A 21285-nucleotide genomic window follows, 5' to 3' on the forward strand; every position below is an offset into this window, starting at 1 on the left:
TAGTGTTAGTTGCAAGGCAGACTGTAGCTTGCATGACAGCAATACCAGTACTGTTTAAAAAAAAATAAATATATATATATATACACACACACATATACATATATATATATATATAAGACAACAAAAAATGCATCTCTTTTCAGTTTCCTGTAAGCCTTTTTTCTGACAGATACAAACCCAGGCAATAATGTTTCATTTACAAGTCTAAGGAACTAATCCAGAGGAAAGCGGGGAGCACAAGCCTACAAAGAGGAATCAAGCAGGCCTTGGCTGTGTTTTGCTTGAGGTGCAGGGAGTACTTTTACCAATCTTACAGCTTGCTAATGATATCCGTAACTTCTGTATGTAAAACACTCCCAATACTTAGGTTTTTTTCCTTTGTCTCTTTGAGTCAAGCACATCTCTAATCCTGAGGTGTTCAGGTGTCCATTCTTAGATGCATATGGCATTGTAGCTGGGAGAAACCTGGCATAGGTTTTCTGGTGGATGTTTTGTACTGAGAATGAATTGCAGCTCTTGCATTCATATTTATTGGAGATGCAGAAGCTACAGAGCTATCATTACAAACTAGAAACTGTGAACATATTATGTATCTGCTCTCTACTCCCTTGCCAAATGAGATCTGTTGACATAGCTTTTGGAATGGACTTTCAGGTAGTGATGGAGTCTTCTTTTATCTATTGGTGCCTTTTTGCTTTCCCTAAGCCATGATAATTTTTTCCCAAAGGTGGAGTTTTCCAGTAAAAGGATTTTGTGAATACAATAATGGCTTTTTTTTTTTTGAGTTTAAACTTTTTTAGACTTTTCTCCATTTTTGGAGAGATGGTGAAAGTCTTTTAGACTAAAGCAGAGAGTAACACCGCTAGTGCTCTGAAACTCTGAGAGTGAAATATGAAGCTAATTGTGGCCATTGATGGATGAGTTTTTTTATCAAGTAACTATTTGGTAATACTAATCTTACTGGGAAACCCAGGCATTTCTTACTAATTTAATATAAAGAACTTCAGCAAGAAGTTGTGTTGATACACAGTGCTTCCAAAGAGTAAGCAGAATTGAAATGCTAAAGTGCTGTATTTATCAAAAAAAAAAAAAAAAAAAAAGCTTGTACTTGTGGTCAGAGATACAATTTCTGCTGTTAAATGTGCCAGTCTGTTGCTTCTCCCTCTGGAGTGCTCAAAGGAACCTTTTATTATGCTTCAGTTAACTTGTTTCCTGTTTGTGGTAAGTAGTTAAGTTTGATATTTCTAGTTTTGTTGAAGAAAACCATGTTCATTATGGCGTTTAGAAATAGTTCAGAATCTCTTTGCCTTCTTTCCCAGAGATACGAAAAATGAGTTTGGATTAGGATTTTGATACATAAACGTATGTAGAAATATATTAAAAAAAAAAAAAAGTTTAAAAAGCTGTACAAGTGCTTGTTTACTACACTTGAGGAAACGTGATTTCCTGTTCTGGGTCAGCCCGATAGGTCAGATTTGGGTTCTTGTCAGATTTTATTTGCTTCTGGACACGTGCTTTAAATACAAAAATAAGGTTGTGGAGGGTTTCTTCTTAAAGCCTTGTTCTGGCTTGCAGTGCTGCAGTCAAATTCTGGCAAGAGAAACTTAAAAATGGATCACTCTTAGCAAGTGGAAGTGATCAGATGAAAAGCAATAGAGTTTTATGAGTGCAGTCTGAGACGGAGTGGCAATGTGTTAGGTTATAGTTGCGTAGTGGGTTTGTAATTAACCTTGAGCAGCGTCAGAGCACAATGGCTGTAGTGAGCTAGGAGAGACTACACTTAAGAGGGACTATATTTAGCAGCAGTAGTACATCAACAGAGCTAGCTATACTTTGAGAGAAACGCCAAGCTTGTTCGTGCTGCTTGTATCCTACTTCCTTCTGCACACGTGAACATCATGCTTTGTGGGTGTGAATTTCCTCTTCATCACAGAGATTGTGTAGGCTTTTTGGTAGAGGAATTTAAGAAAATCCTATATAAGCAGGCTCACGTATGTCCATAATAGTTAAGTTTTGCAGGAAAGTTGTTGAATACTCATCTAAAAACACAAAATGAGAAAACCCCACAGTCAAGCAAATTTGATATCTGAATTATTGGAAGAAATTACTTTTTTTTTCCCTAGTTTGCTTTCTAATTATTTTTTGACAAGAACCTCACTTGGATTGGTCTGTGCAGGGATTGTCTCAAACTGCTAGTCTCCAGTCAAGAGAAGAACTGATGAAAGTATCTGGAAGGATAGAATGCGAAGGGCCGAACCGCCATCTCTACGACTTCACTGGGAACTTGCGCTTAGATGGTCAAAGGTACCACCTTGAAAACAGAGCCATAAACTCATTTGGTTGGGAGAAATAGTTCCTGCATGCTTTTCATCTCCAACATTGATTATATGCCTGTTTTGGGTGGGGTGGGCATAAGGCAAACAATTATCATCTGTGAGTCAGAGCATCTGCCAGTTTAAGATGACATAGTTCTGCCTTTCTGTGAAGTCTTCTGCTTTTTAAGTGAGACATGGCTTCTTTGGAATCAGCTCTTCTTTTAGCCTAAAGAGACACTTAAGAAAGAGCAGAGGAAATGGTTATATTTTTAGGGGTGTCCTGCTACAGGAGACATGGAGAGGAAACTGGAACCCTTTACGGTCCAACGGGAGCCAAAGGCTGTACCAAGTTCAGGTATATACAGGAAAAAGATTACAGAATCTGGAGTCTTATCAGTGTGACTTGTATCTGTTGCAACTCCTGAAAGAAAAGAACTGAGAATATACATTCAATACTATAAGTAGTAGGACTTGAAGAGTCAGCAGGAGCGTACAGGTTTTGTCTTGCTGTACTTGTTTTCCTGCACCAAAGGTATACCATTTGGTCATGTAAGCTGAATAGTGACAGATGCAAAAATAGTGTCAGATCACTTGCTTGTCGCTTGAAAAAATCTCATGGGTAATGCAGTTTTACCAAAATGTTTCTTAAATGACATGTGTAAGGTTATAGAGTACTTTGAATGGATTGTCTGTTTGCAAGTGTGATGCTTCTCTGTAATGGATGTGAGACTTTGGCTAATAAAGTGAAGCACAGAGTAGGCTTTAGAGCTGCCTCAAGTTCTGGGCAATTACAGCAGCTCCCTTGAATCACCCACCTTCTGCTGTGCTTAGGGTTTCAAAACAGCGCTGAAAACTGTGAAAACTGTGTGTTGCATGGATAATGTAAGATTGTGGGCAATATAAGTTCATTAAAATACTTTTTTTTTTCTTATTTTGAAGAGTTTTGAAGAGGGGGGAGTAACGCTGAAAGGCTAACTGTTTCCTGAAAGCATTGTCCAGAATTGAGAGATGCATACTTCTTGCTTTGCAGCCCAGTTCCTGTTGGTCCAGACCAGATCTTGCTAAGAGGTGCACAACTGAGGAACACTCAATGGGTCTTGGGTATTGTCGTGTATACAGGACATGATACAAAACTCATGCAGGTATACCTTTAAAGAATTGGAGCATGTTCTTCTAGAAGCTAATGTTCTTCCCTGTATTCTGCCTGTATTTAGACTTGAATTCATGAAATGTTTTGACTCATATTTGTTTAAATAAAATCTTGAGGAGTACAAGGATGCTATTGCACTTGTATGTGCATAAAAACTTACGGAGGTACATGTCTCAAAACACCTCATTGTGTCAGCAAAACTAACTGTATTGTATATTATAACATTAGCTATACAGCATTTAAAACTGAGGTTTAGCTACGGAGGAGATAGTAAAGACTACCTACAATTTTAGCACTTGGAGATAGTTAGGGTAAGACTACAGTTTGTATTGCCTTAATGAGTCACCGTCCCTGGGGGTGTTCAAGGAAAGGTTGGATGTGGTGCTTGGGGACATGGTTTAGTGGGTGACATTGGTGGTAGGGGGATGGTTGGAGCAGATGATCTTGGAGGGCTTTTCCAACCTTAATGATTCTGTGATGGGGAGTGCTTGGAGAGTCCAGAAACATGTATGTGCTGTTGACCTTTGACCATCAATGGCATGTACAGCAAGGAGATATGTACTAGACCTTTAGAGCTGAATGTTTCTCTTGTCCAATCTTCTGTCAATTTAGCAGTCATTAGGAGTATTGGCTACTGTTAGGACCTTGTTGGCCTTTGCATACAATATTGAGCTACATAGAGTTGAAGCAATGAGTTCTATAATGGACTCTAAAATGAAGAATGAGTTTGCTTTTGCTACTTGATATTGTTCAAGACATTACCAGACTCTTTCTGCTGCTTTTCAGAATTCAACCAAAGCACCTCTGAAGAGATCAAATGTGGAGAAAGTAACCAATGTGCAGATCCTGGTTTTGTTCTGTATTCTCCTGGTCATGGCCCTTGTGAGCTCTGTAGGTGCCTTATTATGGAACAGAACACATGGCGAGGTCGTCTGGTACCTTGGCTCCAACAGTGAGTGTGCTGGCCGTGTGCTCGGAATGTATCCTGAATGTATAAAATAAGAAATGGAGAAAGAAAGACACATAAGAAACAAAGACTGTTGCTAACTTTTGATGACGCAATTCTTCTTATTGTTTTTTAAATTTTTTTTAGAATGGAGTGGCATAAATTAACTTGCCAGTGAGGCTTCTGTTAATAAAGCATTTGAAAGGTTAGGTAACTGTTAATGGTTTGCCACCCAGGGAGCAGGAAAGAATCATAAGAGTGTCAAGAATGGTGTTGGCTGTTCAAGTTTCAGCTCTGTGGAGATACCATGCATCTGCATTTCCACAGAATTTGGTTTTAGAGTAGGTCATGTACTACTGCCTTGCCTATCATGTCTGTCCGTATCATGTACATGACTAAATGGTAGCAGATATCAGATGGATGGTACTAACTTGGACTTCATGCTTGTATACAGAAGAAAAGGACTTGTCTAGCTGTGTTGTTTCCTGTTTTTCAATGAGATATGCTAATCTGTTGTAGAGAACTGAAATGCATGCTAAATCTTGTGATATTTGTATTCAGTCTGTGTTTCAGAGTAGCTTTGGATTCTGACTTCCGTCGTTAGTAATGACAAAATTGATTGGCTAGCATGCTTAAAAGGGTTTATTTGTTTTTATTCATACTCCTTGAATTTATTAGTTCAGATTTCAAAGATGGGCCTTATGCAAATGCCTAGCAAAGAAATACAGTGCTGCCCATTAGACTTCTGTCTTGGGGGTTGTATTATCCAGGTATAACATGTATTGTTACAAACACCTTGAGATGTAAATCTGAAAACAGTTCTCACTGCAAATTGTCTTTCGGGTGGTGACGGTAAAAACAGATGGCAAAAGGTATCTTCAGCAGTTTAAAACAAAATGCAATCATGATAGTAATGGGGGGAGAAAAGAACTTTTGTAGGAAGAACATGGAAGTGCCTTGTACTTCACTCTGATTTTGGTAGCTGTAATGTCTTCTGGTAGCAATATCAGTGACTCCAAGCTTATTCCCTATCCTCCACCCTGCTTTTTAATGAGGAAATTTAAATTTGTGCCTTCAAATGACAGAAGGAAAAGATGAATGAAACAAACTCTTGAACTTGTACTAATATGAAACAGATGCAACCTTTAATAAGGTGTGAGGCAGTAGTTTGTATAGATGCTTCCCTATAAATTCAACACACAATTTCCATCACTTCAGTAACCGTGGGAAATGCTTTCTTCAGGCAGATAGGGAGACTTGGAATCTTTCTTAAATGTCTGGTTTCTGTAAGGACTGTATTAGGAAGAGAATTTTCCGGTCAGGTGTGCTTCTATTCTTTGTGTTAACTGAGCAAAGATACGGAATTCATGTGTGCTCATGCTTGGAGGTTCCTGAGTCCAAACTACAACTCCTTGGCTTTTATCTCCTAGTTTGCTCCACTGCCTTCATCCCAAGTCATTTGTAACACTGAAAACCCCTTAGTTGTGGGCTGTGACCCTATTGCACTGGGTGCTCTGCTGATTAAAGTGGTTCCCTAAGCTTCAGAGCCAAATGCAAGCACTTAGACCATGTATGTAAAGAGGCTGTGGTTGGCACCGTGGACAGGAGATGCCGCCCTGTGTCTCTGCTGAACCACTTCTGTTCATGTTTGCTATTCATAAACGCTTTCCCTTCCCTTTAGGACCAATATTGTGACTGTTACTCACAGCTCTTCTACTTAAGCTGGATGCCTCAGTTTGTTCACTCACTGTCTGAAGTCATTTTGTTTGCTTATTTCTGTAGTGTGAGTGACTTCTCAAGTTTGCTGATGCTGACAACTTTTAGAACAAAATTTATTCTTTGCTCTGCTTTTAATTCACTGTTTCAGAAGGGTGAAGTTATGTTACTAGTGATATTGGTGGCTCTTAATTGGGGGTAGTTGACACATCGGATAAATCACTAAATATGGGTTATAGTGTGGAACATCACACATCTTGCCATCTGTTCAGCAAAAAATATTCAGCAAGTGTTCTGATCTCTAATACGTATCCTCAACAATCTTGCTCTTCTTCACCTGACGTGGTATGCTGTGTCTCCAGGCATGTGTTCTTTGGGTGTTTTTATATATATATATATATATATATATATATATATATATATATATATATAAATAAAATATTGAAATCAATATTGAAAAGGCCCTTTTGGTAAGCCTTAACACACTTGGTGGTTATTTTAGTGCTACTAAATAATATCAGGCCAACTGCAGCAAGATGGTTGCCCCTATACTGTGTCAGTTAGATTTCTGCCATCTGTATGATGTCATATGTCTTTTGGTCCACAGAAATGCTGTCTGTCAACTTTGGATACAATCTGCTGACATTTATAATCTTGTACAACAACCTTATTCCAATCAGTCTTCTGGTGACATTGGAAGTTGTCAAATTTACTCAGGCTCTTTTTATAAATTGGGTAAGTAACAAGACTAGATGTATTAACATCACTTTGGCAAAGTTACATTAAAAACCTGAAGTCTTTACCAGACATTTTGGTGAGTTCCCGATGCAACTTCTGGGAAAGGCAGGGAGAAGTTCAGAAGATCTAATTTGTGCTATGTTCACTAAGAAATGGCAAGGTGTAGTTGTAGGAAGCTCTCCTGTACAAATAATTGCTTTTGTATATTTTGGGCTTTCAAAATGGGAAAAGTCATTCAGCAGACTCATTCATGGTTGGTAAATAGCTTTTGAAAACTCCTTGGTACCCTGTAGCTTCTCTTGGCCACAGCAGAAGGAAAGACTAAACTTATTTGTGTTTTTTTTAAACCCTGAGGCTGGTAGTCAGGTCCACCATGGTACGAGTCGTGATGTTTCTCTGAGCAGATGAGTTGGTGGTGCCTTATGTTACAAAATGGTGATACCTCCCTTCAGGCAAGCTCTGAGTTCAAAGTGTTTCTGTTTGCTTATGTACTGAAAATACTTCAGTGATGTCTCTTAAGCTCAACTGTAACAAGTGGAAGAGAAACATTCCTGGTCTTGGTATGCGTTAATTCATGGACTTTCAGTAAAGTTAGAGAGGTTCCTCTAAAATGCAAGTATATAAGATCGAGTTTGTATGTGTTTTCTGAACTGCTTATAGCAGCTATTTTGTTTACCCTTCCAATTAAATATAGTAATTAAGAGTTGATTTTACTAAGTCACTAATCGTCTCTTTAATCATGGGTTGGAGTAAATTGTATTGTTCCTGTAACTTAAGACCTATATTTAGGGTGGCCTGTTAGAACTTCTTCCCATTGTATTTAAATCTTAAGCTAGGGGTGCAATGAAGAAAAGACCAAACTACCGTTATTTGAGTCAGACTTTTCTCCTGTTTATGCAGCAGGGAGGTACCCCTGGGAAAGAAAGCACTGCTAATTGGCTTGGTTGCTCTTTGTCAGAACTTCCACCCATGGAGTTAAGTCAGTCAAGCTAAGTTGGAGCTGAACATAAGAAGACTGGAGACTTCAGTGTTTAATTTTCTTAGCATGGGTCTAACTTTGCTCTCATTTCAGGACATAGATATGTACTATCCTGAGACAGACACACCTGCAATGGCCAGAACCTCAAACCTTAATGAGGAACTTGGGCAGGTAAGAAAAGTCTTTGGTATGTATAATGTTGTTCTGTGACTTGGAAAGATGGAAGGTGTGAATGAATGCTGTGAACTGCGCTGTATTCTGTTGCACTGTGGCTCAGGTTAATAAAACTTCTTTACTTTCGTTAGTCCAGGTCTTACTGGTATGAGACATCACAGGATAAATTCAAGGTCATAAAAGCAATTATAAGCCTGGAGACTGATTTTTTTTTTTCCGCCTTTGCTCTAATATGACTTTGTCATTGAACTCTGTGTACCAAAACAAGATGTGCAGGACTAAGCTTGGCTGAAGAGCAGGCCAGAATAGCCTTAGCCTTTCTTAGTTCTTCGTGATTCTGACTGCCTAACAAGAAATGCAAGTCAAAAAAGATGCAGTTTTAATTTTAATTCACATTGTGTTCCTTGACAAGCGTTTCTATTTTCTTCTCATGTAATTATTATTGTACATTAACTTGTAGTTGTAAGATATTTACTGCAAATACTACACAATTCTGCAAGTGAGGTTTTCAAAATGGAAGGGTTTCCCAAAACAAGGCTACTGCAAAACACAACTTTGCCATTGAAGTTTTGTAGTGCCATTGAAGTTTTGTAGTACCATTGAGAAATACTAGCTTTTTTCTTTGACCACCAAAATCATAAGTATGTAACTGAACCACATGAACTTCGAAGTTCCTATGTGCTTCATCTTGGAGACAATGTATGCATGCCAAATTTATAATTATTGTCTCCAGCTTGGCAGGAAAACCATTAGTAACCTTGCTGTTTAATTAGATGGGGCATTTCCTTAGGACTGTTAAAATCTGATTTGTATTTGCACTGCTTCGTTGTGAAGTTACTACTGTAATTTGAAGGTTTCCTTTTGCCTGAAATTAAATATATGATATGGTGTAACGTATCAAGTTGGCCCTTAAGATGTTTTCAGAAATAGCTTACCATTGATTCCTTGCAAGTAGACTGAATTTTTGGATTCATTAACTGAACTACTTGAACAGGTGTGTTTTAAAACTTTGGTATATGTCAGAATTATCAATAACTCGAAGCTCCTCAGATTTTAGGTACCCACTGTGATTTCTGGCTTGCACAGCTGATGATGCACAGCATCTCTGACTTCAGGACTGGCTCATGGATAACAGAAAAAGCTTATGTTTGCCTGTGAAATACCATTTGAGGATATTCCTTGCAGAGTAGTGTTTGTGGGTGTAGGGGAGAAAAACACATGGTGATCTTTAGAAAACAGAATTTCTTCAGTGTTCAACTCGACCAGTTCTTCAAGAACATGAAAAACTATTTACTGCAATTTTAGTCTTTCTGTATAATGTTAATACAGCTGAAAGATTCAGTGAACGTTCAAGTAGCATAAGCCAGTACATCCATACACTGGAGCCTTGGCTATTGATACCTACTTCTTGGGCATTGATTCATTTACACATAAATAAGAAATAATGCCATTATTGTTTTCCTGATTGTTTTTTTGTTTCGCTTTGGTACAACAAACCAAGCTGTAATAAACCTGCGTTGGCCAATACTATGATATTTCTGGGTCTGATGTCTCTTCCAGAATTTTTCTGAAACTTCATGTGTTTTCTGCTTGTTTCAGTTTTTGTTACTTTGCAAGTTAAAATTAGACTTTTTTTCTTCCAGGTAAAATACCTGTTTTCTGATAAAACAGGTACTCTAACGTGTAATATCATGAACTTCAAGAAATGCAGTATTGCTGGAGTGACATATGGGTAGGTATGCCTTTAGAAACTCTACAGCTAAGTATGTGCATGTTGATGATACATACTTTGATATCAGAACAGGATTAGAACATTCTGTTCAGTTTAAGTTGCAGCATATTTTACGGTCACAGTTTAAAGCTTTCATTTTCATGTCCTGCAACCAAAACTGAAATGCAAACCTGGAGAATACTTTACATGAGAAGAGAAATCTTTTTTGCTTCTTAACTTGTCTGATTGTAAATTAAACTAAACCAGAAGTACTAAATTTCTGACCCTTTCCAGAGGGAAGAAGGTGAAGCCTAAAGACAGTAATCATCAGTCGTGCTTCTGTGACTTGCTCAGATAACCAAGATTTCACTACAGCAATATAACTGTAATTGTAGTTGTCAAAAAAGCAAGAGTTGAATATTCCATGCACAGGAGGAATGCACACTTCAACTGTTTTTGTTCTGTTTTTATCAAAAAGATCCCTTTCAGTCACACCGGTATTTCATAGCACTTGGGTTTTTGACTCTCCAGTACTGTATTTTTTTTGTCTGTGCTAAATTATAAAAGACTAGTCTTAAGATCTCCATTCCAATTAGCCTTTGAGTTTCATAGTAGCTAAGTTAGATACCTCAGAAGGTAGAGAACTGATTCAAGCATTTGAACAGCTGAACCCATGGTTCCAGTGTGTGTTTGTATGTAAGATGACTCATTGATCTGCCTTCTATCTACTTCTAGTTTGGAAAGTGGAATAAATGTTCTTTTTTCCTCCTCCTACTCCTCAGTCACTTTCCAGAGTTGGAAAGAGAACGTTCATCAGAAGACTTTAGGTAAATATAGTCGAAGATATTTTATTTTGTATAGACGATCTATATAAACAGACTGCTTTCAAATTTGAAACAGCAAGAATCCCAAGGGAACAATGTGTTTGTGTAGAGGCTCCTACTGGAAAAGCATTTTATGCACAGCTAGTGGGTGGTGACACAACTTCTTTGCACAGAGGAAAGATGATGGGAGAAGGGAAGGTGGGGGATACACAGTGGCTGGGCTGGCTTGGATGCATGCTAATGCAGTGCTTACTTACAATTTCCAACAACCAAGTTACAAGGTAAGAGTAACCTTTACAATCAGTCTCTCGATTTGAGTGTACTGCTAATCATTGGCATCACTAGGTTCAAAGCTGACAAGGAAAATAAAAGAACCTCTTTATTAAAATACTATGTTTTAATAGATAAACTAGATGTGGCAATGCCTCATGTCATTTACTGTGAGGGTGGTGAGGCCCTGGGCCAGGCTGCCCAGAGGAGCTGTGGATGCCCCATCCCTGGAGGTGTTCAAGGCCAGGCTGGATGGGGCTTTGGGCAACCTGGTCTGGTGGGAGGTGTCCCTGCCCATGGCAGGGGGGTTGGAGTTAGATGATCTTAAGGTCCCTTCCAACCCAAACCATTCTGTGATTCTATGTCAAGAGAAGCACTCTTACTCAGATTTAAGGAATACAGGTGAAAAGTCTCTACCACTACACAGACTGGAGTGAAAACCTAAAAGGAAGTGTTATGCAGGAGGTGTCACTGTACCATGTTCAGCTTAATGGGAAGGGGGAAAGAGACAGAGAGGGCTGATGTGACTTAAAATATCGAATACGGTTAAGTGAGTTCCCACCAAAGAAACATGTAGACACTGAGTACTGTTGGGAACTACTTCCTGATGAGCTCTTAAACTTCTCTAGTGATCCTGCTAATTTTCATGGTCACCTTTTAGGAAGAAGGTGATATATTGTTACTTCCGCTGAGATGCAATTTCTGTGAATGCCTCTCTTCTATGCTGCGGCTTTCTTCATTGCTATCTTTTCTCTCCTTTTTGCTTCTTCATGCTTCCTCTTCTGTTGAAGAGTTTCTTCCAGATAGTAATTTGGAGTACTTGGCCTTAAAATCCTCCAGGGATCAATTTAAAGCAAAACTCACTGACTAGAGAGGAAGCTTAGGGATATTGATCTTTGGTCTATCTTGATTTCAAGTTGACTTTTTATTTATGTGTTTTAAGAACATTTAAAAGCTGTTCCTGCTACATCTGTCCTAGGAAGTGTGCTGACACTTGAATCTTGAAACGCACTTCTAAGCATAACTGTTCTAGGCCTCTTGTTGGTGTTCTGAAGAAACTATTGCTCATTTTCAGCGTTTTGTGTGTTAGTCATATGATTTTTTTCACAATACTTACAAGGACAGTGGATTTATATTTCAGTTTTGTCTCCAACAATATAGATCAAGTAATAGAAATAGATGATTAAGAATGGAAATGCTGACATTGTTATATTTGTCTTGTCTTGCTCCACAGCCAGCTGCCTCCTTCGACCAGTGAGTCATGTGAATTTGATGACCCAAGACTGCTGCAAAACATTGAGAATGACCACGTAAGTCCAGTTCTTGAATGTCACGTGTCTCTTGAACACCCTATTAGCAGTCTGTCTGGAATTGAATGCTCAACAAATCTGCTTGTGTGATTGCTTGCTCTACAGGTGTGCCATAAAACAGATGAAAGCAGAGGTAAATAGGAAACAAAATAGTTTCCTCCAACCCCTTCCTGACCACTTGGCTTACTTCTGAACTGAAGAAACAATGACACTGAGTATGAGTACCAGCTAGCTATAAAACAGCTTTGTATACTGTAGTATATGGAAGATGGTGTCTTGTAGGAATTTATGTTAGAAATCATAAACCTTTAAAAGAAAAATGACTTATTATCAACTTTGATTTGCAGACTGTTCAAACATCCTTCCTGTTAACCTTCCTGTTAAAATACCATTTTTAACAATACTCCAAGGCATTACAAAGTGGTTCTGTTGAGACCTGCTTCAAATACTGCAAATGAGGGAAATTATGGAAAGGACATGAAAAATGAAGGCTCAATTGCAAGCTTAAGCTTGCAATGGCTGAGACTTCAAGTGATGGTTAATTTTAGCCTAAATGATTGTGTCTGAACGGGCTGTCCTTAGGACTATCAATTCCATTCATATTCAGAAAATGTGCACCTACGAAGCATCTGACTGCACACATGACAATTTACATTGCTTGCATTTAAAAAAAAAAAAAAAGCACAACCATTCTAGTCTGCAGAAGTTGCCCCACAGTAGGGGACATGGACATTGTCTGCAAGAGCAAGCTCAACTGACTAACTTTGTTAGCTGACTGTTCTTGTTAAACAGTGTAACTTCTGTAACTGGGCTGGCGAAGTTTAGTATGAGCATCTGAAAAAAAGCTACAACATACTGTTCAAAGCTGTGCTTTCTGCTTTGCTTTACAGTACTTAAAAACTTGAAATGCAACAGGATGCAGATGTCTGAAGGAATATTTAATTACTGTGCATTGCAGTATATTCCTCAAGGTGACAGAGCCTAAAGATGGCTCCTGTTATCTGACCTTCAGGAAGATGGCCCTCTCAGGATAATATAGTGGCTTCCTGCGTGGCTTTTGTAATCATCTGCACCAGAAAGACTTTGCAGTGCAGATAGCAGATCACTTGCAGCCAAGATGTGGGTTACCTCCTGTTCCTGTGTTCCATTTGTTAATATGTAGCTACAGTTAGGGTTTATGGTAGTTGCGCCTTCCAAGTTCTGCATTAAAGGCTACTGATTTAGGCGCAGCCTGCAGATAATGTATGCTTGGGCTCTTACTCACTAGCTGTTGCTTTTAGGGGTCTACAGAGAAGTCATCTTGTGTGTCGCTCGACTGTACTGGAGAGATAGATGCCGCCCACTGACAAGTGATGATTTGGCATAAGACCTAAGAAAAGTGTTGCATGCAGTTCTTGCATTCTTAGAAAATCCAGGTCTGTTTGTCAAACCGCATCAATGATGTGAGGGCTGGACTACAGGATAGTGGGAGAGTGAATACTCACGTTTCTAGCCCTTTGCTTTATGGCAGTGTACAAATTGTCTCCTACATAAATCTCTTTAGCGTCTTAGTTTTCATAGCTAGTTGATACATGCAGATGCTATTTGAATTTGTGTGACAATCTTCAGCCATTAAGGGAACTGAGGTAATGAAATGGATCTTCTAATACAAGCAGCCCTGTGGGGTCAGATGCTGCTGTACTCAGCTGGGCAATGAATTCCCTTTAAACATTTGCCTTTTTGCAGATGGAGCTGTCAGTGTGATATCTTCCACAAACACTCAATAACTGCTCACTGCTCTGGTCTTGAAGATTGTATTTTTTTTTAATCCACTTGCATGTGTTAGAGCTGTCTCAGTGCCAAGTAATGTTCTTTCCAAGTCAAAAATAAAAATATAATGTATTTCTCCTCCTCGTGAGACTGTCTTCCATCTGGTAGGAAGATTTTTAGCATTGTGCAGCACCTCTAAGTTTCATAGCTCTATTTGGCCACTGCTTTATAAGGACTGATTGATGGCTAAGTCCACTCTTGACTAATAGTGGAAGAATTACTGCCCTGTAGGAAGTGCTCCAAGGAAAAATAACTTCTGAAAAAGGTGCGGAGGTTCTTGGTTTCTCTGGGCTTTTAGTGTAGAAGAAAGTACCTAGGTTTGTCTGCCTGTGCCTTTTTAGTAGCAGCTTCTGTTGGAATGGATGGATGAACTGTGTGACAGAGCCAAGAATATGATGCTGCCTTGTTTCTATAGGGAAAATGCTGTAAGCTATTAGAGTAAGAAAACAGCAAGTATTTCCAAAGACTTAAAAGAATGTTTGGTGATTAAGCAAAGCATTTTTTATCCTAGTGCTTGAGTTGCACATACATTGTGAATAAACTGAGAGTGGAGATGCAGGATTTCTACCCTCCCCCGCTCCCCCCTTTGCATCTGCCTGTGAAGACTGCAGGGAAGATGGTCAAGAAGTAAAGAGTAATAACCCTGGATCTTGTCCTAGTCTCCTCTGTCTCCCTGGATTCTTTCCTAACTTCCTCTGCTAATTCCAGTTCTCATCTCAACTCTCTTCTCTGGCCCCCAAATTACCACTTGGACAAGAAGCAAGCCCATGGAGTAGCTACATATGTATGAATTCATTCAGTGAGTATGTGTGATGAGTAGTTTAGCAGTTGGCCAGGCAGAACAGCTAACCCCTGTGCTCATGTTGAGCCTTCGCTTCAGTGAAAGTGTTCATTTACATCTCCCCAATGTCTGCTTAATTTCATGAAGTGTGTGGGAACCGAGGCTTTTAGTCCATCAGACTTTGTTGAAGTCACCGCTGTAGTAAGATGATTCTTATTTCCTTAGGGAAGGAGAACAAGAAAAGCATACCACTACTTACTGGGATGAAAAACTAGAATTTAAATACAGTAGGAATCTCACCATTTAGGTGGTAAGAACCTCTGGGAGGCTTTAATTCAGCAAGTAACTGTTGCCTGTAAAACTGTCCAAATGCATCATTTTATAGCTCAGAAATTGTTGTCGCTTGGCAAGAAATACTTTTCACTCTTAACTTTTGACCTTGCAGTGTATGGGTCTTGAGCATTTTTCTTTTACTCGAGTACAAGGCCATATCTTAATCATTGGTCATTTTTCAGTGGTTCGGGCAAGATAAAGTTGCATTTAACTATCAATCTGCCAGTGCCAGTTAATGTGTTCCTTGAGTCTTCTTCCTGGAATATTGAATATTCCTGGAATATTGAGTCTTTTCCTGGAATATTGCCTCCAACCTTACCAGCTTCACTGTTGTACAGGTGCCCAACGTGACTGGTTCGTCAACTATTCTCATAATATTTTCATGAACAAAACAGTAGGAAGATCACTTTTTTATATCTTTTTAAGAAGGTGAGTCATAATTCTTTCTGTTAATGAATGGATAAGTATTTTACTAGCTGTCCTTGGTGCAGAATGTGCCATACTTACTCAAAGTAGCAAGGTCAAGTTGTTAGACTGTGCCTTAATATCTTGCTGTCCATTTCTAGGCCGCTTGCTCAGAAACCTATCAGTCTAGCTCATCTGGGAATATCATGGAGAGACTGATCTGATGCTGCTAGAAATGAATAGAGATTAAATGTAATCTTTAACTTTACATATAAATTCCTTGTAACTTCTTCTGCCTGTGAGTAGCTCGCTAGAATGATGCAGGTTCACTCCTTAGGAGTGAGGGGACCCAGATAATTGCATGTGTGGCATGCAGATATGTAGCTCTGCAGAGTACAACTTGCTCCCCAGAAGACCGAGTTTCATCTCGTCGTTTGTTCCCTCTGAGTAAGGAAGAGCACCTTATGCAAAGGGATGAGAACTTCTGATAATATTTCCTGACCAGTGGTCTGTGCCCTGCTCCACGATGGATAATGCTGTGTCTTCTAGATAAGGCAACTCTACTTTCATTGTAGATCATGCTTTGTAGATAACAATCCACAAGCTGCTTCCAGAAACAGGAAGCCATGTCTCAACATGTCTGCAGTTCTCAGCTTGTAGGGGCAGCGTGCAAATTATGTTTAATCAGTGGGATATGTCGCTGATGCAGGAGGTTATAGACCAGGTGTTGCACACTGACCTTGTTCCGAGAGAAGCAGTAGCTTTTATTCAGAGCTGTTGGTACTCAGGGAGAAAAATGGTGGAAAGAAGGAACCTAGATTGCAAGGTACCTGTGGGCAGAGGAACACAAGACTGACCTATGAAACCTTTGCTCCTGCTGCAGATCAGTGGAGAAGGAAAATAGAGCTGAGCTTAAAGAAAACAAAAAGCAGGCAAGGAATGCCTCACAGAGACAATCAGTAAGAATTTGATTAGCATAATTGCAGAGGTTTGCTTTAATAGAGGAAAATAAATAATAAAGCAAGATTAAGTCCCGCAGGTTAATTGATCGTATGCTGGGGTTAAACTTCGCATGGTGCAAGGGATGTGTGATCACAAAAGCCAGTATGACCACGAGGTCGTTTTTTTAACAGCTCTGAAGCAATTACTTGAACACTCGACCCTGATTGATGCCAGTGCAATAAATATTGTGTCAGTGTTGGAGCAATGCAGATAGGTAACAAATGACAGCTGTGTGCGGGAGCTGACATGATAAGCTGGGCCTCTGTCTGCTGATCTGCTGCTATAGATTTGGAAGGCTGCCACGTAGTCCATTGTGAGCTGTGAATATACCAAAACAGCAACAAACTACACTGCTGCCTCGACAGCAGAAATGTATATGTGGGAAGGAGTAAAATCAATGGCATCACCAGAGCCAGGTTGTTTCTAGCTGATAGAACATGTAGCATGAAAGCATGCAGGAGGCTAGGTGATACACTTGTAAGAAGGACGTCAAAGGTCTGCAGCAGTGGTTGCTGAAATGAGAATCTGGCAGGCTGTTCATTTTGTGGAGATGAAGGTCTTTCATTGCTTTCACTGGAAATAACGGAGCAGCAGTAACCTCCTGACCAGCAATTTGCTGTGGACTTGCTATTTCTCTCGCTCCTGATGATGTGTAATCTTTCATTTTCCTGAACACAGCCTCTGCACTCCAGCCTGTCAAAAGCGATGGCTGTTACTTCAGTGACATGTGACAATACAATTCAGTAGCATGTGTGCAAAGATAAAGGTCTGTGAAACAGTTACTTCCTTTATCATATTTTTTCAAAATATGTGAAGTACAGCAAGAGTGTGGATATTGGCTCTGCAGTCTGACTTCATTACATTTCCTTTTTCTGATGTGCTTACTTCTTGTTTAGACATGTTAACACAGCATGTATTAGTTGCCACTGTTCGCTGGCTTCTGTAGTAATTTCTTTTCTGCTAGCAGAAATCCTGTTTTCACTAGTGAATCTGTCATACAAGTATGTAGGTTGTGTTCTGTACATTAAATAAATAAAAACAAAGACAAAAACAAAGAAACCCAACAGTTTCCCCGTTTTACTACAGTCTTGTAGAAGAAGAACTTTAAAGTTGATGTCTTTCTACATCAGATCTTGTTTTTGATATTACAATAGTGTTTCTTTTGGCCTGATGTTGTGCTAACAGCTCTTGCTAAGAGCTCTTTATAGTGGCTCTGTTAAGTGAAAGTACCTATAAAATATGCTATGCTAATGAGAACTTTGGAAACTAGGTGGCATTTTCGTATGCAGAAATTCTAGTGAAAGTTTACAAGTTCAACTGCAAATGATGACTTTGGGGGTTTCTGCAAAGGTAGACCTACTAGAATTATATGTCCGTAGAACATCCCGAGTTGAAGGACCATGGAGTCCAACTCCTGGCTCCACACAGGACCACCCCAAAATCAGACCATGTGTCCAAGAACGTTGTCCAAATGATTCTTGAACTCTTGGTACTCTGTGACCGCTGCCTTGGGGAGCCTGTCCCAGTGCCCGACCACCCTCTGGGTGCAGAACCTTTCCCTAACCCCCTGCCTGACCCTCCCCTGTCCCAGCTCCATGCCGTTCCCTCGGGTCCTGTCGCTGTCCCCAGAGTGCAGAGCTCAGCGCCTGCCCCTCTGCTCCCCTCGTGAGGGAGCTGCCGGCCAACTGGTCTATAGCTTTCTGCTCTAATGGCTAGAGCAGAGTTGAACAGAAGCAGTTTCAGCCAACTGTTTTAGCAAAGAAAGTCTGTGTGAACTGTGGATGAACCTAATGTGCTGGGTTGTGAGCTGGGCAGTTGAGTGCCATTCCTGACTGCTGTGAGACTGGAAACGCTGTGCAAGAGGGGAGGGGTGGAAAGCAGGCAAGAATGGGGTGGGAGACTTTATTTTAAGTCACTGCAGCAAATTCTGGCAGTTGTAGCTAATCAGAGGCCTGTGACTAAGTGCTGCGACATTTTCAGAGTTGTAGACACGACCGGCGACTACACAGCCTGTGAACAACATTTTGTATTTCATGTTTTTGTGATGCTCAGCACGTAGGGACCATTGATCAAATTTTTGCTTGGCTGGATGATGTATTCCTGTGTAATGACACATGATGGTGCCTTCTGCTGGTTAAGCAGCAGCTGTCTGTTCTGGAAATTTTTCACTCAGGGTGCAGTTGCAATGAGTTGAATTCTGGTGTGGTTACTCTAAATCTATTAAAAACTGTCATGGAAGCTACTGAAGTCATAGTAGATCCTGTTGCTTGGCTCTCATCAGAATCTTATAGTGGATATCTTTGCGTATATGAAGCAAGGGGTGCTACAGAAGGGCTACTTTTGTATTTGGGAGCTGGGGGCTTCACAGGTTTCTGCAGTTTAACTGAAGCTTATCATTAGAGTTGGCTAATGCTGGCCTCTAACTGCTGTATTGATGTTCTGGAGATGATGAGACAACTAAAATAGGAAATAGATCGTTTTTTATTTTTATTTTCTGTGGTCTAAGAGGTTGTCATCTCAGGCTAGGGGACAGCTGCCTCTGTGTCTCATGGTAAAACTGACTTTCCTGATGTTGTGTTTAGCCCACAGCTGTGCACATACAGGAATTCCTCACTCTGCTGGCTGTGTGTCATACTGTTGTTCCCGAGAGACAAGGAAATAAAATAATCTACCAGGCATCCTCTCCAGGTTGGTTGCTGCTTTCTTTATTTGGGAGGGGAGGAGTGAGGGAACAGAATTGGATGGATGGGGATGGAAGGAATGTCCAGAAACTTCTGAAAAGATCATTAATTTTAAAAGCAAGAAGTACTAATTTGTTTCTAATTTGTGCAGTTACCTGATCTATTTGGTATACGTGCAAATTTATGTATTTTTCTTGATCTAGTAGCTTTCGATGTTGTTTCCATGCAGGTAAAAGGTTCTGAAACAGGACACAGTACACTAAAGAGCAGAGTCTTGGCCATATCCAGGCCTGCCTTTCACCCATTTTTTCCTTCTTTCAGGAAGCACTGAAAGAGAGGTAAAGAATGCTGAAAGCAGAACAGCAGAACCCTGCTCCCTATCAAATTAACTCCATTACTGCGGACATTTCTAAAATTTTTGTAGTGATTTAGCGAAGAAGCAGTAATGCTTCCTATTTATGTCTTAATAGAGTGCTGCAGGAGCTGGGTAAGGAGGCCATGTAGGGCAGCTCTGGTCTCATGGTGTTACTGAGCTGTGAGAAGACCAAGGGAGCTGTAGAGACATGAGGGTCGCTTGAGCCGGGCACTTACCCGATGTTTGGGCTTGATGCCACTTGCTCCTTAGCAATGCTGTGCAAGTACCTGCTAGAGGTGGTGGCTCTTGTTTCAGCTTAGTTATTTGAGCTCTTAATGACAGTGCCCAGCTCAGTGTCCAGAAGACAGTGCTGTATTTCTATAGGACAAGAACTTTGTGCCATTACAGCAGGAAATGGATCAAACACATGTTTGAGGAATATAGAGCAACACGGCTTTGATCTTGCTTTCAGAACAGGGATTTCCCTTTTTTTCATACAGAAGAAAACTACGGCTCCTCTACAACGATAGAGCTTAATGCTTCAGTAATTGCAGGACATTTTATCCGGATTGAGTATGAACTTCATCTAATTGATCTTAAATGGCCTTTGTAGGAGTAAAATGTGAATGTTCCTGTGAAAGTGTGTGCAGAGCTACTGGAGCAGTTAGATAGGAAGTTGGAATATAGGGCAAATGGGGCTTCTGTTTTGATAACAGGACATGTTTAGGTGTGGGCTTTGCAAGCTTCTTCCTTTACATCCTACACTAAATTTAAGCTTTTCCTGTATTTACAGATGAAGGGGCTTTAGTGAAAGGAGCAAAAAAACTGGGTTATGTCTTCACAGGAAGGACTCCACATTCAGTTATCATTGATGCGGTAAGTAGATGTTCATGGCTCACTGACTGCCAGACTGATGCAGAGTGTGAATGCCTCCTGTATGGTTCTTGGAAGCTGCCATTTGGAGGGGCTCTAGTAAGCTCTATGCAAAAGGCTTTTGCAGTTTGGGAAGATTTGTCGCAGTCTATTTTAGATGCAAAGTCCTCTGTCCTTCTCTGTGGAACGGGCAGTAGGAAACTGCAAGCTTATATGGTAAACGACAGCAGTTGTGCCTGAAAAATATTTCTCTTGTCTGGGAAGCACAAAGGAGCACGCTTGCCTAGGAAGGAAATTCACATCTGGCACCTCTTCTCTTACTCAGTTGTATTCAGTAGTTGCTGTACTTCTAAATCTTTAATTCCTTTTATTAAAATGGGATTTTTCTTCCAAGTAAGATAATCTTCTGAGCAAGATGATGATGTGGTTTAGCCCTGGCAGGCAGCTGAGCACTACCCAGCCACTTGCTCACTCTCTCTGGGTGGGATGGAGGAGAGAATCAGAAAGGCAAAAGTGTGAGAACTCCTGGGTTGAGATACAGACAGTTTATTAGGTAAAGCAAAAGCTGTGTGCACAAGCAAAGCAAAAAAGGAATTCGTTTGCTATTTCCTGTCAGCAGAGAGGTGTTCAGCCACATTAGGAAAGCAAGGCTCATCACGCGTCGTGGTTCCTTGGGAAGACAAATGCCATCACTCCCTGCCTTCCTCCTTCTTTACCCCAGCTGTTATTGCTGAGCGTGACACCACATAGTATGGGATGTCCCTGTAAGAAACTTCAGTTCTCACACCCCTTTGGCCAGGCTGGGCCAGCTCCTGTCTGTGTCCCCTCCCAGCTCCCTGTGCACCCCCAGGTACCTCGTTGGCAGGGCAGCACCAGGAGCTGAACAGTCCTTGGCTCTGTGTGAGCGCTGCTC

The 21285-nt window shown here is 40.3% G+C and overlaps 1 protein-coding gene across 1 annotated transcript in view; it reads left to right on the plus strand.

Annotated features, from left to right (window-relative positions):
- Positions 1-21285, plus strand: part of ATP8A2 (ATPase phospholipid transporting 8A2) — a 290456-nt gene that overhangs the window by 20356 nt on the left and 248815 nt on the right. The window contains exons 8-17 of the mRNA XM_035542481.2: positions 2177-2304; positions 3346-3457; positions 4252-4417; positions 6735-6862; positions 7938-8015; positions 9662-9750; positions 10512-10556; positions 12058-12133; positions 19046-19151; positions 20293-20375. Of these exons, the coding sequence (XP_035398374.1) occupies positions 2177-2304; positions 3346-3457; positions 4252-4417; positions 6735-6862; positions 7938-8015; positions 9662-9750; positions 10512-10556; positions 12058-12133; positions 19046-19151; positions 20293-20375 (1011 nt within the window). The remainder of the gene's footprint in view (positions 1-2176; positions 2305-3345; positions 3458-4251; positions 4418-6734; positions 6863-7937; positions 8016-9661; positions 9751-10511; positions 10557-12057; positions 12134-19045; positions 19152-20292; positions 20376-21285) is intronic.

This window comes from Cygnus atratus, chromosome 1 (genome assembly GCF_013377495.2).
Source record: "Cygnus atratus isolate AKBS03 ecotype Queensland, Australia chromosome 1, CAtr_DNAZoo_HiC_assembly, whole genome shotgun sequence".
In the NCBI taxonomy this organism is placed as follows: domain Eukaryota; kingdom Metazoa; phylum Chordata; class Aves; order Anseriformes; family Anatidae; genus Cygnus; species Cygnus atratus.